Here is a 16190-nt window from a genome sequence, read left to right on the forward strand (position 1 = left end):
GAAAAAAGAGGAAAAAGAGGAAAAAGAGAGAGAAGAAGAGAAAGAGAAGAAGAGAAAGAGAAGAAGAGAAAGAGAGAAATTGAGAGATGGGGGGTGTAAAGGGGGTACCACAACCAAAAATCCCATGGAACAGCTGAGGGAAAAGTACCATACACACTGGTAGGATGGTAAGGGGAAAGTGCCACACACATAATGGTAGGAAAGTGAGGGGAAGTGCCACACACACTGGCAGGAAGGTGAGGGTTAAGTACCACCCACACACACACACACACACACACACACAGGTAGGAAGGTGAGGGGAAGTGCTACTCACTGGTAAGAAGGTGAGCGGAAGTGCCACACACTCTGGTAGGAAGGTGAGGGGGGGAAGTGCCATACACACTGGTAGGAAGAAGGAAAGTGCCAAACACACACACACACACACACACACACACACACACACACACACACACACACACTGGTAGGAATATGAGGAGGAAAGTGCCAAACACACAGGTAGGAAGGTGAGGGGGAGTACCAAACACATACTGGTAGGAGAGGGGAAGTGCCCCCCCCACACACACACTGGTAGGAAGGTGAGGGGAAGTACCATACACACATTGGTAGGAAGGTGAGGGGAAGTACCATACACACATTGGTAGGAAGGTGAGGGGAAAGTACCACACACCCACTGGTAGGAAGGTGAGGGGAAAGTACCACACACTGGTAGGAAGGTGGGGGGAAGTATCCCACACACTGGTGAGGGGGAAGTACCCTATATGTAAAAATTTTAATATTATTCATGTGAAAACTCTAAACCCTTATGGGTCATACAACACCTGGGGAATACCAGGAAGAATCCTTATTCTGTGCCCAACTTGCCCAGAACTCGTCATTTTTTTTTTTTTTTTGAAGGGGGGGGGGTGGCCTTTTTTTTGTCAATACTGAGGTGGTAATAAAGACGAAAGTCAGTGACCACCAGTGTGTTCAATGCTTCAGAACTCAGGTACTCTTAAGACAACTAGTACACAATTGCACTGGCAAAATCTAAACAATTATCTTGCTATACTACTATGAATTATTACCGGCACATAATAATTACATAACCTAGATTCAGGTGTATATAGAAAGGTGGTAGTATAAGACACAAAGTATATTATATAGCTAATTATGGAGATCTGGTCTTTACACGTGTTTGGCCATAATTTATTTCTAAAATAATGTTCATGAATATTATTCTATATTGTTCAAATGTAAAGAAATTAACTTAAACTCAAAATAGCTAAGCGTAACCTAACCATACTCCGGCAGCGGTAGATCATGTTGGGGGTTTCAAGAGCAACTGACAACTTTATCAAGCCCTGCTTCCCGATGAACAGGGAAGCCCTGCTTCCCGATGAACAGGGAAGCACTGCCTAAAGCTGTGCGATGAAAGAAAGGGAAACAAAGTTCCCTTTGCAAATAAAAGCAAACAAAAAGTTCCCAATTCGGTCAGGTGGACCCCTATTCCCCATGCCAAAGTCCCAACTAGAACGGGACACACACACCCTCACCTGTGGTTAGTAAATAACCGTGAAATAATGACTCTGATAAATGATGCCCCTACTGTAATGTGCCCAACGGGCAAAGGAATTGGAGGACAAGCGTCCCAGAGATAATGATGGGAATTTGTCAGGCAAGAGCCAAAAGTCTACACACTACCAAGGCTGGTGCACAAGCCCAGCCTACAGTTGATATATGACTGGCGCGCCTTTGTTTGATAAGACACATGTGCAACAACTAGGTTTCTTCCTAATTGTTAGGTTCCTTCCATGTGTCTTACTTATCAACTTGTTTGTATTGTACACCATTATCATATAGCCGCCTGTGTTTACATTAGATTGTCCGTCAGGTCCTCTACGTCCTAAATTATTTTTCTTAATGTTCTTCAAAATAACCGCTGTATAGTCCTTGTGGCTTAGCGCTTCTTTTTGATAATAATGATAATAATAATAATAATAATAATAATAATAATAATAATAATAATAATAATCTTCAAAATAACAATTTGCACAAGAAATAAAAAAAATGTATAGGGGTTTAAACAGCATGCTTGTATTAAAAAATAATACATGTTGAAGTTTTATAACTGGTGTAAGCACGCCTCTGGCAAGACAGTGATGGAGTGAATGATGATGCAAGTTTTTCTTTTTCAGGCCACCCCGCCTTGGTGGGAAACGACCGATGTGATAATAAAAAAATAATTCTTAAAATGACCGGATCTCCATAGTGCTTAAACAAACAAAACTAATACAATATGCCATGCAACATGCAAGAAAACAAGCGATTATCACTGAGTGGCACACACTTTGTATCATGCTGGTGAAACACTATCGTGCAGTAACATATCATGCAAGTGACGCTGTATCATGCTGCCAAACAGTGATGATGTCCTCTGCTCTCCGGACAAGACATTTACTGACATCAGCTTCAGAAGATTCTGTCACCACCTCTGTGTACACAAAGAATGACCTCACTCTCCACACACACAAAATACACAATCACCAAGATATATTGTGTAATATATGCATGGTTAATGTGCACCAGCTAGTCATTTCTATTTTATTTAATTATAATATAAACTTAACATCTTGCAAAGATATGCTGCTGGGTTGGCCATCTTTGTGTATCTGCAGCTGAAGTTCAGGTAAGAATGAAACAACATTGGTGGAAGCATGGTCAGTTGGGTGTCAAACAATCCAGATGGAAATACGTCACTCACTTTTTGGGGGGATTATCCTAGTTAATTTATATATTATTATTATGCAAGACAACTGTAATCATCCGAAGATGGTGTAACTAACTGAATAAACTTTATTATTTACTTACTTAATAACTTATTTAAGGAATGATGTCTATAGCCATGGATACAAGTGGCATACTGGCGATAGTGACCTGCGAGTTTTAGCACTCACTTTCCATGGGTGAAAGCCCCACTTCTGTGATTAGTTATAAAAAAAAAATGCTGCAAGACAAACTTTTATTATGACAACTTTTCGTTCTGTATAGAGCTTTATTAAGTCATGACTGTGAAATAAATTATGAAGAATAAAAGGCAATACCATGGCTGGAGCAATTCACAAATAATCCACACAGGAAGTTTATGACGATGTTCGGGATCGTCTCGAACCACCGTCAAGTCACAGTTGACTTGGCAATGGTCCTAAGCGTTCTCATAAACGCATCATTTATATTATGCTAATATATGTGCAATATACGCGAAACGTTGGGAAAATTGTACCTGGGGTATACCCTCTAGGTATATGCCAGGAATAGGCTCACCAGGAGCTTTATCAATGCCAAATGCATTCTTTCAGTCTGCCCATCCCTCCCTCCTTTTCCCCGCTGTCTGTCTGTCTCGATGAGTCTGTATCATAGAGCTGCAGCAGGTTCGTCAGACACTCGCTCCCGAATCGTTCTTCGTTTTCGCTGACGAAACTCATCCTCTCCAGGTGTTCCAGTATCCTCCTGACAATCTTCTCCATTACTTTGGACAGGATGCATGTCAGTATCACTAGCCTGCGTGGGAGTGAAGGAGGGGAATGGGGTGTGGCAGACACCAAGACAGCAGGGACTGCCTACCCACACCCACACTTACACCTACGTCCGTCGCCAGCTGCACTTCCCCCACCCCCACACTAATCATCCACCAAGTAATGTAACCTCTCGCTTCACACCATTATAAACATTTCAGTCAACACAGCTTTTCTACTTTTCTCCTATGAGTTGACATCATAGCCAAGTCCAAGAGCTGACACGTCAGTCGGGTATCAATATGTCACAAGTGACGCGGGAGCCTAAGTGGGTGTGCAAGATTATTCGCATTAGTAACCCCGGAGGATTAATAACACAGGATAACCTTGAAAGCCAAACAGTGTGGCATATTTACAATAGGGTTCTGTTTAAGGCCTCACCCAGGAGGCACCTGTTACTGCTAGGTAACAGGGACAGCAGGTGTTATGAGACTTGCCCATCCTCCTGCCTCAGCGCATACTTTCGATTGTAAGTCGAACGCACTACCACTGCACTACCAGCTACTTCATTTTAATGCAGAGGATGTGCAGAGGCAATAGTGTGGTGCAACACACACACACACACACACACACACACACACACACACACACACACACACACACACACACACACACACACACACACACACACACACACACACACAATGATCCCAGAAAAGACAGGCAGTTCTAATTCCTTGGGCAACCACTGCCAACATTATGTTATGTTAACTGATCAGTCTCACTAACCCGGAAGCAATTTTATGAACACACTCGATATAGTATCTATCACTGACACACACAACCTTCGTACCGTGACTTAATTCTCTCACTTTTGCTGCACATTTTACTCGCTCAGATTTTCAATTCGTTCCTTTTATTTACACAACTTTTTTGTTTCTATGTTGGGTAGTTGATCTCTCTATCCATCTCTCTCTCTCTCATATATATATATATATATATATATATATATATATATATATATATATATATATATATATATATATATATATATATATATATTTATATATATATATATATATATATTATATGTATATATGTCGTGCCGAACAGGCAGAACTTGCCATCTTGGCTTAAATAGCAACGTTCATCTTGCCATATAGGACAAGTGAAAATTTGTGTATGCAATAATTTCGCCAAAATCATTCTGAACCTTACGAAAAAAATATATTTCACTGTGTTTGTTTAGCATTAAATTACTGTAAACGAATCTAAAATATATATAGTTGGGTTAGGCTAAAATAAATTGCTCTTGTTATAATAAGGTTAGGTAAGTTTTTTAACATTCTTTTGGTGCAAAATTAAAAAATTTTACATTAACATTAATGAAAAAAATATATCTTTAAACGTATAAGAGAAAATTTTAGAAAGGACTTAATTTTAAACGAGTTCTTGCTAATTGACCAGTTTTACATATTCGGCACGACATATATATATAGATATATATATATATATATATATATATATAGATATATATATATATATATATATATATATATATATATATATATGGGGATGGAATCTTCAGGTCTAGATCTTTCGCACTCGTACGTCGTCAGGCGCTATGCAATATTGCAAGACAGCAACAGATAGGAGGGGAAATTCTCTGAAGCAAGGCAGAAAGTACCAGTGACATGGGCTGACACACACACACACACACACAACAATAAGGACAAGGCGGCACTTGTGTACTTGCTGTAACTGGCCGATCTTTTATTGCCAGATACATCACAACCATTATTAGTGTAAAACGCTAAACCCGCATGGTTTATTCAAAGTGCAGGATTGATCCTCCGATCCCTAATAGCAGCTAGGTCTCTGCCCAGTTAGGATGTACCAGAAAGGAGCATCAGCTGAATCGTCGACTTTGGAATCCACGTCATAAAGGCAGCAGACACAGACACACAACACATACTCAGATGAGCCATAGGAACGTTAATAAATATTATTCAGTTGTCAGACACAATTTCAGGAGCAGGTATGATTAGGCCCTGGAGGCCAAGAATCAATAAGACCGGTAGGCAGTAATTAATACGCGGTGCCAGAAGCTATGATTCAACCCCTGTAAACTCATCTGCAATAGAATAATACGGTTTCCCATTAAAATTATGTAATATCATTCTCCCTCACTTCGGAAGGCTGTGGGCGGCCTACTGCGAGGTATTCTGCCCACACCCACACCTACTGGTTCATGGCGGTGCCCATCGATAACTGCCACTCCCTCGCCCACACGACGTCCACATGGAGAAGAAAAAATAGGGTGGCCCGTGGATGGAGGAGAGTTTAGGTGTGACGAGTCGGGTATGGAGGCCTCGCTACCTCTAGCCAACATTTGCTACTCTGAAACTACACAATCCTTTATAGACGACACCTTCGCTAAAACCTTTCGTAGGATATGTAACAGATGCATATTTCACCACATATATGCTGAGGAGTTTGCTTTAGTCTCCATTTAAGGGATTGAAACATTCTTGTCTGGTGGTGCAAGGGGTATGTGCAGCCTAGTGTAGCAGATAGGCTTTAAACCCCATTAAGCAACCAACCTCGCACTAACACCATAGTCTGATCAGTAAGCCAGCAATCGCTCTGCCGTGGCCCACCATAAAGTCAGAAATATTATATTCCCAAATTTCAGTAGACACTCACATAAGATCAGTTGCTTCTTGCCCCCCTCCCTTCTGCCACAAGGCCATCGGTATTATTGAACGGGTTATCATATGACAAAGATTCGTGTCAGGTGGACATACATAAAGGTATCAACATCTTATCTTAGGATACACTGCTATGTCCTGATCCTCTTGTTTTCTGAATGGTGTGTAAAACCTAGACGGGGTAGACCAGTGGATGTTTACCCACTTGACGAACCATCATCTGATTAAAACCCATCTCAGAAGACACTGTAGGAGACGCTATGTAGAAGACACTGTGCCAAGAGACAGTGTCAGGAGACACTGTAGGAGACGCTGTGTAGGAGCCACTGTGTAGGAGCCACTGTGCCAGGAGAGAGTGCTTCTTGACGAATAAACCGCAACCATCAAATCCGGCAAGCCACGTGAACAGAAGAGTATGAAGCTACACTCATCCTAATACTAGCTCAAAATCAGTCCCATTAATCCTTAACATGCAGCGCCATTACAAACTCACCTATGAACCCAACATTCACTCCGAAGAAACCCCCCACGACTCACTTGTAGTCCTTCGGTAACTTATCTGTAATCTGCTGATTACAATACTTAGTGTCAAACCACACTAGAAGCATATTTTGCATTATTAAAATGCCTCGCTTAAATTCAGAACAATTTACATTATTATTATTATTATTATTATTACATTCACGTAGTTTTGAGGTAGTCAGTCCCTTAGCTGAGGGACTGGCCACCTGACCTCAAAACTAAGTCTTCAATGGTGATGCAGTGATAACATCGTCTTTACATCTCTACTGTTTCTGCTGCCTCCTCTACTCGACTGAAGAAGCCTACTGTGTAGGGAAACGTTTCAGAATAAAGATACCTAACTGTTGCACGTGTCTTTCTTATTAACCTGTGAGGAATGCTGCTGCCACCTGGTGAATGAGTCTCAACCATCCTCTTTTCTGCGTTAGGTGCTTCCACTAATTAGCAATTAGCACCGATTCTCGGGGAGTAAATTAGATGTTATCAGTGAAGAATACTCTAAGTCCTAAAACAGGAACTAAAATACTCTTATCGTTTATATAATGTGTAGTGTAGAGATGACTCTCCGGGGTAACGTCTGAGACACTGCTTCATAACTAGCCTACATATGAGTAAAACAAAGACAGCAAAGCAAGCCTTTACTAAGACGACGTTTCGCTCAAGCAGAGCTTTATCAGGTAATGACTAGATCAAACTCTCCGTGAGCATAACGTGGTCTCAATAAAGCCTTGCGCTGTTCTCCATTTCCGTGAGTACTCTGCCTTGCAGCCTATACCACAGAAGTGTTACCGCCAATAATCAACCTTGCAACACCTTAAACTGCTTGTTAATACTTCCCGTAAACCACAAGACTAGCAGTACCTCTTTATTATTATATACTCTACAAACATTACATCATTTTCTACGACTACTAACTTGTGTTTTGTTAAGAGTTAATGGCACCCATGGTATCTATTATAGTAAATCAAAATTCACACTAGACCTCAACCAAGTTAATATTAACATCACCGCCACCATAATCCCAGAGTTAATGTCTTCACCACCAGGACCTTCTGGTATCCAAGACGTTTTAAAACATAAATCGTAATATTTATGATATTCAATATTTAAAACATTTGATACAGGGGAAGAACACTTTATGAAAGGTTGGACTCGTAAAACTGAATATATCAAACTCAATTATGAGGGTAATGACCTCAAAACACCGCTTGAGAATTCTTAGTTCCATTGTTCTTAATAGTTAATGTTCTCTGACAGGGTTTGTAATCCTCGACTGGGAGACTCGACATTTTAAGAGTAAGCAGTAGAGAGAACATTAATTATGGCAACACTGTCTAATATCCCAAGTCATATGAAAACTTAGGAAATGAGACTTCTGGTATGTTTTGGAAGACAATTGGTCCCAGAGTTGAAATAGGTTAGTCCATACCCTAATAAGGAACTATGGGAAATCTTGTTAATGAACCACATAGTCCCGTCCATGTGAGTAGCGTCCTACCTGAGGCGGCTCCCAGCCCTCGCACCACGAAGGGGTGAGTACGATCCACTTCGGAGATGATGGGACCGCGGGCGAACTGCTCGTCGTATTCCTCCTCTTCGTACTCGTGTGTCAACAGCTCCTCCTCAGTGTTCCTGTGATAGCTTTCGCCGAAACCCACTTCACCTTCCCTGCTGACGCCGCTTCCACTGACGGATGAGGTGCTGGCGCTGCCTCCACCGACGGAAGAGGTGCTGACACCGCCTCCACTGATGGAGGTACTTCCGCGAGAGTCGTAATGACGGTTGTAAGTGGTTCCATAGTGGGTGCTGGAGGTGCGCGAGGAACCAGAGCTGACTAAGCCAGTGTGGCTCTCCGACGTGGAATATCCTGGGATATGGGAAGTGTAGGTGGTGGTGTTCCTGAAGGTGGAGACCCTCGAGCCCCCAGGGTGAGTGTAAGTGTAGGTAGTAGTGGTGCCTGGACGTTTATGGGTGGTAGTAGTAGTAGTGGTGGTGGTCTTACTGGTTTTAACGTGACGCGAGACGGACGACGACCCAGGAGGACGGCTGACGCCCGTAATCTCGCGTCCGTTCCACCGAAAGTAGTCCTGACCGTCTTCAGTCTGGCCGCGACGCTGGTCAAAATACGACTCATCCACAATGGGCGGAGTCTCCTCCTCTGCCGTCTCTTCTACCTTCCTCCCTACTCCTGCCGACCGTGACGATGACGACGATGACACGCGTCTGACGGACGTGTGCTGGGAAGAGGAGCGAGACGGGTCAGAGGTGGGCCTGGATCCAGCGCCGCGGGTGTGACCAGACTCAGGGTACAAGGTAGTGTAGGTGTGGGAGGTGTTGTGAAGGCCGGAGCCTGGGCTACCACGGGAGGTGTGCTTCACTGTCTCCCGAGTCACCCCATCAGCACCCGTCACCGAGGTGGAAGAGGAGGAGGAGGAGGAGGAGGAGGAGGAGGAGGAGGAGGAGGAGGAGGAGGAAGAGGAAGATGAAGAAGAAGACTGGCGGGAGCGGCCCCGGCCCTTGCCCCGCCTGTGGGTAGACGGGACATAGGAGGTGCCGTAGAAGACGCCGCCCTGCCGCTGAGGGTCGTACTCTGCCTCCGCGTCCCCTGGCGGCCACAAGAACAATTAGCGTGCCTTCCGCCCATACCCACCTGACACAGCACTACACTACCAGGTGGGTAATGCTCCCCGGTCTCCCGCCTACACCCACATAACATAAAAACAGGCACTCTACACCAGGTGAGGGACGCACCCCGGTCTTTCACTAAAGCACTAGGCACACTGCAACACCTGGTCACCAGGACTGCAACACCTGGTCACCAGAACTGCAACACCTGGTCACCAGAACTGCAACACATGGTCACCAGGACTGCAACACCTGGTCACCAGGACTGCAACACCTGGTCACCAGGACTGCAACACCTGGTCACCAGGTGGGGGACGCACCCTGGTCTCCCGCCACAACGAACATGACAGCATTAAACACACTACATCACCTGGGGGAAGAGGGAGAGAGGTTCTTTTGTGTAGGCTACATAGCCAGGCTACGTATCCTTCACGAGTGGTCCCTCACGACAAGGCGAGTCTGGTAGCCATCAAGTGGCTAGACTAGACTACTAACCCAAGCACACTACTAGAAAGCCTCAGTATAGCAAGAAACACAGGTAAACAATCAGGTACTAGAATTAACCTTAAGCTTAATATCTACACGTAATTATAATAGACTTTCTGGTTACTGAAGCAAAGGTAAGAAATTACAAGACTGACGAGCAGCCCACTCAAGAATGAGGACTCTGATATTAAAGACTGCCAGAACCGCCACAAGCTGCACTGGGTAATGTTAGTAGCAGCCACCAGCTGCAGTCAACACAACACAACCAGAATTGGTGAGTAATTTCTTCCTTCAGGGTCAATCCAAACAGTATAATATATATATATATATATATATATATATATATATATATATATATATATATATATATATATATATATATATATATATATATATATATATATATATATACACACACACACACACACACCAGTGAAAATAGGAAATAAAACCTGAGCGCTTTTGTGTTTACACACACATCTTTCTCTGATAATGTGAGACTTCATGAAAGGACTTAGAAGTTCACTACTTTTTTTCAAATTGGTTGTTGTTTTGCATATAAACATATACATGGAATAAAATCACAGATAACAGATGTTATCACAATATGCAACATAACCACAGTGAAAAAATATGAAATTGCAAGAGCTTTCGTGACTCTTCACACAATCAACTTATAGTAAAAAGAGTAGGAGAACAGAATGTCTTATAGAGATAACTTAACATTTTAAATAATCACACTAGCAGGTTAGAGAAAACAAAACTGGAGGTTTCTACACAGCGAAACTGCAACCTTCTCTATGTCAAGTTGTAACGTTCTACAGGACTAATTACAGTCTGGAACTGAAGTAACTAGTGTGAAACCAGACTAACTAGAGTATGAAACCGTAGTAGCAACAGTGTGAAACTAAAGTAGTGTGAAACTAGAGTAACTACAATGTGAAACTGCAGTAGCTACAATGTGAAACTACAGTAACTACAGTGTGAAACAGTAGTTATTTGATGCAATAAAGTTATATTTCGTCCAATAAAATTATATTTTGTTCAATAAATTAAATACAGTAAAACTATATTTGATGCTGTAAAGATTTATTTCATGCAGTAATCAGATACGTTATCCAGTAAGCGGTACTTCTTGTAATAAAGTCACATTTCCAATAAAGTGATATTGTGAGCTCAACAGTCATATTTCGTCCAATAAAATTTTATTTCGTCCCTTAAAATGAATCCAATGAAGTGATATTTCGTCCAGTAAACCGAGTCCAATAAAGTGATATCCTGTCGAGTCTAATAAGGCGATATTAAGCTAAATAAAGCAAAGCTCGTCTAAGAATCATTGTTTGACCTAAAGATTAGTGAAAGGGCGACGTTGAGATATGTGGTTGTGGAATGTAGTGTTGGGGCGGTGTGGAGGTGCAAAGAAATGGAATGTAGTGTTGGGGCGGTGTGGAGGTGCAAAGAAATGGAATGTAGTGTTGGGAAGGTGGGTTTGGAAATAAAGAGCATGTTGGAGGAGTGTGTGAATTGTGGAGGAGGGTAATGTGTATTATGTATGGAGGAGGAGAGGGGTGGATGCAGGGGAAACAGGAAAGAATGTAGTGATCTACACAGTAAGAGTGCAGATCTCTACTTCTAAAGATGATCCTGACTAAACCAATATAAACACTACTTGGTACATTAACAGCATACATGCTAACCTACTGGTAAACGTCAACAATATGCAAAAATCAAACGAATAAGTATACACTGTTTCTACTTAATAAGACTGTGTTAGTGTGAGATGGGAAGAGTTATTAACGGTGTCACTATCAACTCTCAGCGGCTCCGTCATCTATAGTCTGTCTCATTACTGTAAAAAAAGTTTGAGGGTAATGGCCCATAGCACTTAGTGTAGAAAGTACAGACATACAATCTATAGTTAATGACCCAACACGTTTCCTACTAAGAGGCTGAATCAACGAGGAATTAGAGACCAAGTAAGACCAGACATGAATAATGAAGCAGTGCAGTGCATATTTCTGCTGGTCCTGGGATGGTCCACACAGTGTCCTCACTAAGATCAAGCAGGACCAGCCATGGCTAAAGTAGCGCATGCTTCCGGTGGTTCTGGGATGGTCCACACAGTATCCTCACTGAGATCAAGCAGGACCAGCCATGGCTAAAGTAATGGTTCTGGGATGGTCCACACAGCATCCTCATTGAGATCAGGTAGGACCAGCCATGGCTAAAGTAGTGGTTCTGGGATGGTCCACACAGTATCTTCATTGAGATCACCAGGTGCACAACTTACAATCTTGAGCCCAGCCTTAAGACATCAACACTCGCAAACATGGTGATGCAGGAAGGGTGGGGCGCACATAATACACACAAGTCTCTCTTACAGCCCAGACCAAGAGACACCCACTAGTTAAGTGAACAAATATGAAGCAAACGGAACTTACCAAGCAGACAAGCTACAAACATTCAATATTCAGGCAAAGAGCAACATACATAGTGAAGCTAATACATATGAACAAGATGCATCACATACGAAAAGTTAAAATTATAATAGTACATATAAAGCCAAGATGGTGGTGCTAAGTTTAGAGATAATGTATGAAGCGAATATATCAATGAGAAAACAGATTATGCTCAGGTATGTGACCCATGTTGGTAAAATACTGCAGTGCATTACTGCTAAGCAGCACCTCTGAGCATACCCTTAGTATGATGGACTGCAGTGACAGCATTAAGAAATTATTTGATAGTGTTATGGAATGCAGTAATAGCATGATGGAATGCAGTGATAACATAATGGAATGAGGAGTGCCGAAGGATGAATACCTGGACGGATGACTCTGGTGCTGGAGGAGGAGGTGCGGTAAGTCTTGGCTCTGGTCCTGACTGCCTGCCGCTGTCCCTCGTCAGACAAGACACTCTCGTCAGACAGTACACTCTCCACGACAGGTGTCAGGTCTCCTGTTGGTAATGGTACACTCTGGTCCCCCACTGACTGAGTGCCATCGCGGTTGTAGTCGTAGTGGGGCTGCTCACTGCTCAAACCTACACCAGCACACCAGGCACCACCACACTTTAGCAACACTCACACTAATACACCGAACATTAACATAACTCACTTCCTTGCTAATCATAATAAATATTAATTATACGTGTGAGTAAGTATATTGAGGTGTTTAAGGGCAGTTCCAGCTCTACCTATTGAGACAAATATAATATTTTTCTACAAGTACATGTACAAGCTATACAGGCCTATCTGACATTAATAACATACTACTATATAGAAAGTCCCTTGTTAAGCAGAGCATTTCAAGCAAATTAGGTTAATTTTGTCCCCAGGGTGCGATTCTAATCACCAGCTATGTGATGCTTAACTAATCTGTATTCAACACCATTTAACACCATAATAGTTTTTCATATTATATCACCCATCTGAAAATAATTTAGACAAAATTCCACTTAAGTATTGTATGTGATCTGCATTTCAAATTGAAATTTAGAAATCAAAAGAAATTGCTTAACTATGTTAAGCAGAAACTCGTATTTCGTCTAGGTGTGCCTGACCAGTATAACTTTATTCGGATTATTAACCCGTACAACTTAATAGTCACTGAAATTTATTAAAAAAAGTTTCGGTTCTAAACATACAAAGGTCACGTGATCAAGGTCCTAGGCCCAAAACGTTTTGTAATAAATATGTTTTAGTGTTTGCTCACGTGTCTTTTAAAACTGCTTGTCAGAATATGAATTAAGGTTTACTTATACCATACCAGCCTTAGTATGCACCTCCTCTACACAGAATACAATATTTTGCATTTAGATTTTCCTTAGGAGACAAACATTTGGGATTTGCTGCATTTCTTAAGTGACTTATACATCCTTTGTACAGTATTTCCTTCGTCTTCTACAATCAGTTAATAACAGTGTCTACAAGACAATGTTGTTAACTGATTGCTGAGATTCTATCTTTTTACACTAAGTGTGGGAGAGTAAAATCTCTTAGTAGGATAATATTAAGTGCAGGACTTTCTAGTCACTCACAGCTCGCATTGGTTTGGATGAGTGGAATAAACTCCCGAGTAGCGTCATTGAAGCTAAAACCTAGTATAGCTTTAATTAAAAATAAGTCGCAGGGTGGGTGTGAGTTAGAACTGCCTAACATGGGCCAGTAATAGTAGTTTTGGTAGAATTACCGACAATATGTTAGGTAAGAGGACAAATGCAACTAAATGTCACATTAACTGCACTAGTGTCCTTTTACATAACATGGGTCAGTAGGCCTGCTGTAGGCTCCTTTCTTGTTCTTACTCTGTATGTATTCCGACTCTGTTCTGCCGTTGCTGGCGGTGCTTCGTATATGAGGATACTCATCAGGATGTTCTCAAGTTTAACTTTGATGATTTCAACAATTCTATACAACATTTTATGGAGAGGGAGCATGGACACAGGGGTCATCCCACACACTAAAAACAACAGACATACTCCCACTCCACAAAGGTGGCAGTAAAGCAATTGCAAAGAACTACAGATCGATAGCATAACATCCCATATCATAAAAATCTTTGAGAGGGTTCTAAGAAGCAAGATCGGCAATCATCTAGATTGCCATCAATTACACAACCCAGGGCAACACGGGTTTAGAGCAGGTCGCTCCTGCCTGTCCCAGCTCCTGGACCACTATGACAAGGTCCTGGATGCTGTAGAGGATAAACAAAATACAGATGTAGTATACGCAGACTTTGCAAAAGCTTTCGACAAGTGTAATCATGGTGTAATAGCACACAAAATATGTGATAAAGGAATAACAGGAAAAGTTGGCAGGTGGATCTATAACTTCCTGACAAATAGAACACAAAGAGTAACAGTAAACAGAGTAAAGTAGTAGGCAGCCATGGTAAAAAGCTCTGTTCCACAAGGCACAGTATTTGCTCCCATTCTATTCCTCATCCTCATTTCTGACACAGACAGAGATGTTAGCCATAGCTCCATGTCTTCTTTTGAGGATGACACCCGGATTACCATGGCAGTGACTTCCATCGAAGACACCGTGAGACTCCAAGTGGACATCAACCAAATCTTCGAATGGGTCACTCAAAACAATAAGAAGTTCAACGAGGAGAAATCTCAACTACTCAGATATGGGAAACTTTAGGAAATTAAAAATGTATCAGGGTATATGACAAATTCCAACTATACAACAGAGCGGAAAAGTAATTCGAAGGACCTGGGAGTGATAATATCAGAGGATCTCGCCTTCAAAGACCACAACAATGTATCTACTTCATCTGTAAGGAAAATGATCGAATGGATAATGAGCACCTTCAAAACCAGGGACGCCAAGCCCATGATGATTCCCTTCAAATCGCTTGTGCTCTCTTGGGTGGAATACTGCTGTACACTAACGGCCCCTTTCAAGGCTGGCGACATTGCAGACCTGGAGAGTGTACAAAGAACTTTCACGGCACACATGAGTATGATAAGGCACCTAAATTACTGGGAACGGTTGAAGGTCCTTGATCTGTATTCCGTCGAACGCAAGAGAGAGAGATACACGATAATATACACTTGGAAGGTCCTGGAAGGATTGGTGCCGAACTTGCACACGAAAATCACGCCCTGTGAAAGCAAAAGACTCGGCAGGAGATGCAACATTCCCCCGATGAAAAGCAGGGGCGCCACGAGTACACTGAGAGAGAACACAATAAGTGTCCGGGGCCCAAGACTGTTCAACTGCCTCCCACCATACATAAGGGGGATTACCAACAGACCCCTCGTTGTCTTCAAGAAGGCACTGGACAGGCACCTAAAGTCAGTACCTGACCAACCGGGCTGTGGTACGTACGTCAGCTTGCGTGCGGCCAGCAGTAACAGCCTGGTTGATCAGATCCTGATCCACCATGAGGCCTGGTCTCAGACCGGGCCGCGGGGGCGTTGACCCCCGAAACCCTCTCCAGGTAAACGTAAATCGTTCACATATAAATCTCTTTCTTCCTGAGGCTTATTTACTCCTTTAAATCTATAATATAAATTTATACCTCTACATTGGCCCAAAAAAATTTGGTATGGGTTTCTGTGAAGGTTACAAACAATGCATTTTCTTTGGTAGGTCATGCATGAAAGATACTTTGTTTACGAAGCTTGTATGTTGGCAAAAATAAAGCTATTATGTTAGGGCTGGTCTGAATGGCAGGTTTTGTTGGCACGTTTGATTCTGCTGAGCTCCATAACAAGAATACTGTGTGGACTCCTTCATGTCAGTTCTGGCAGTGTGTGTGTGTGTGTGTGTGTGTGTGTGTGTGTGTGTGTGTGTGTGTGTGTGTGTGTGTGTGTGTGTGTGTGTGTGTGTGTGTGTGTGTGT

At 42.3% G+C, this 16190-nt stretch overlaps 1 protein-coding gene across 10 annotated transcripts in view; it reads right to left on the reverse strand.

Annotated features, from left to right (window-relative positions):
• The window catches only part of LanB1 (laminin subunit beta-1), a 229242-nt gene that overhangs the window by 172639 nt on the left and 40413 nt on the right, over nucleotides 1–16190 (reverse strand). For 6 of the 10 annotated variants that reach the window (XM_070094536.1, XM_070094535.1, XM_070094534.1 and 3 more), the window contains exons 3-4: nucleotides 12659–12877; nucleotides 8223–9329 (exon numbers count right to left, since the gene is read on the reverse strand). The exons of 1 other annotated variant lie outside the window; for it this stretch is intronic. In XM_070094536.1, coding sequence (XP_069950637.1) covers nucleotides 8223–9329; nucleotides 12659–12877 — 1326 coding nt within the window. The remainder of the gene's footprint in view (nucleotides 1–8222; nucleotides 9330–12658; nucleotides 12878–16190) is intronic. 3 more of the 10 variants (XM_070094542.1, XM_070094541.1, XM_070094540.1) reach the window with 2 other exon arrangements.

Source organism: Cherax quadricarinatus, chromosome 46, assembly GCF_038502225.1.
Source record: "Cherax quadricarinatus isolate ZL_2023a chromosome 46, ASM3850222v1, whole genome shotgun sequence".
Taxonomy (NCBI): domain Eukaryota; kingdom Metazoa; phylum Arthropoda; class Malacostraca; order Decapoda; family Parastacidae; genus Cherax; species Cherax quadricarinatus.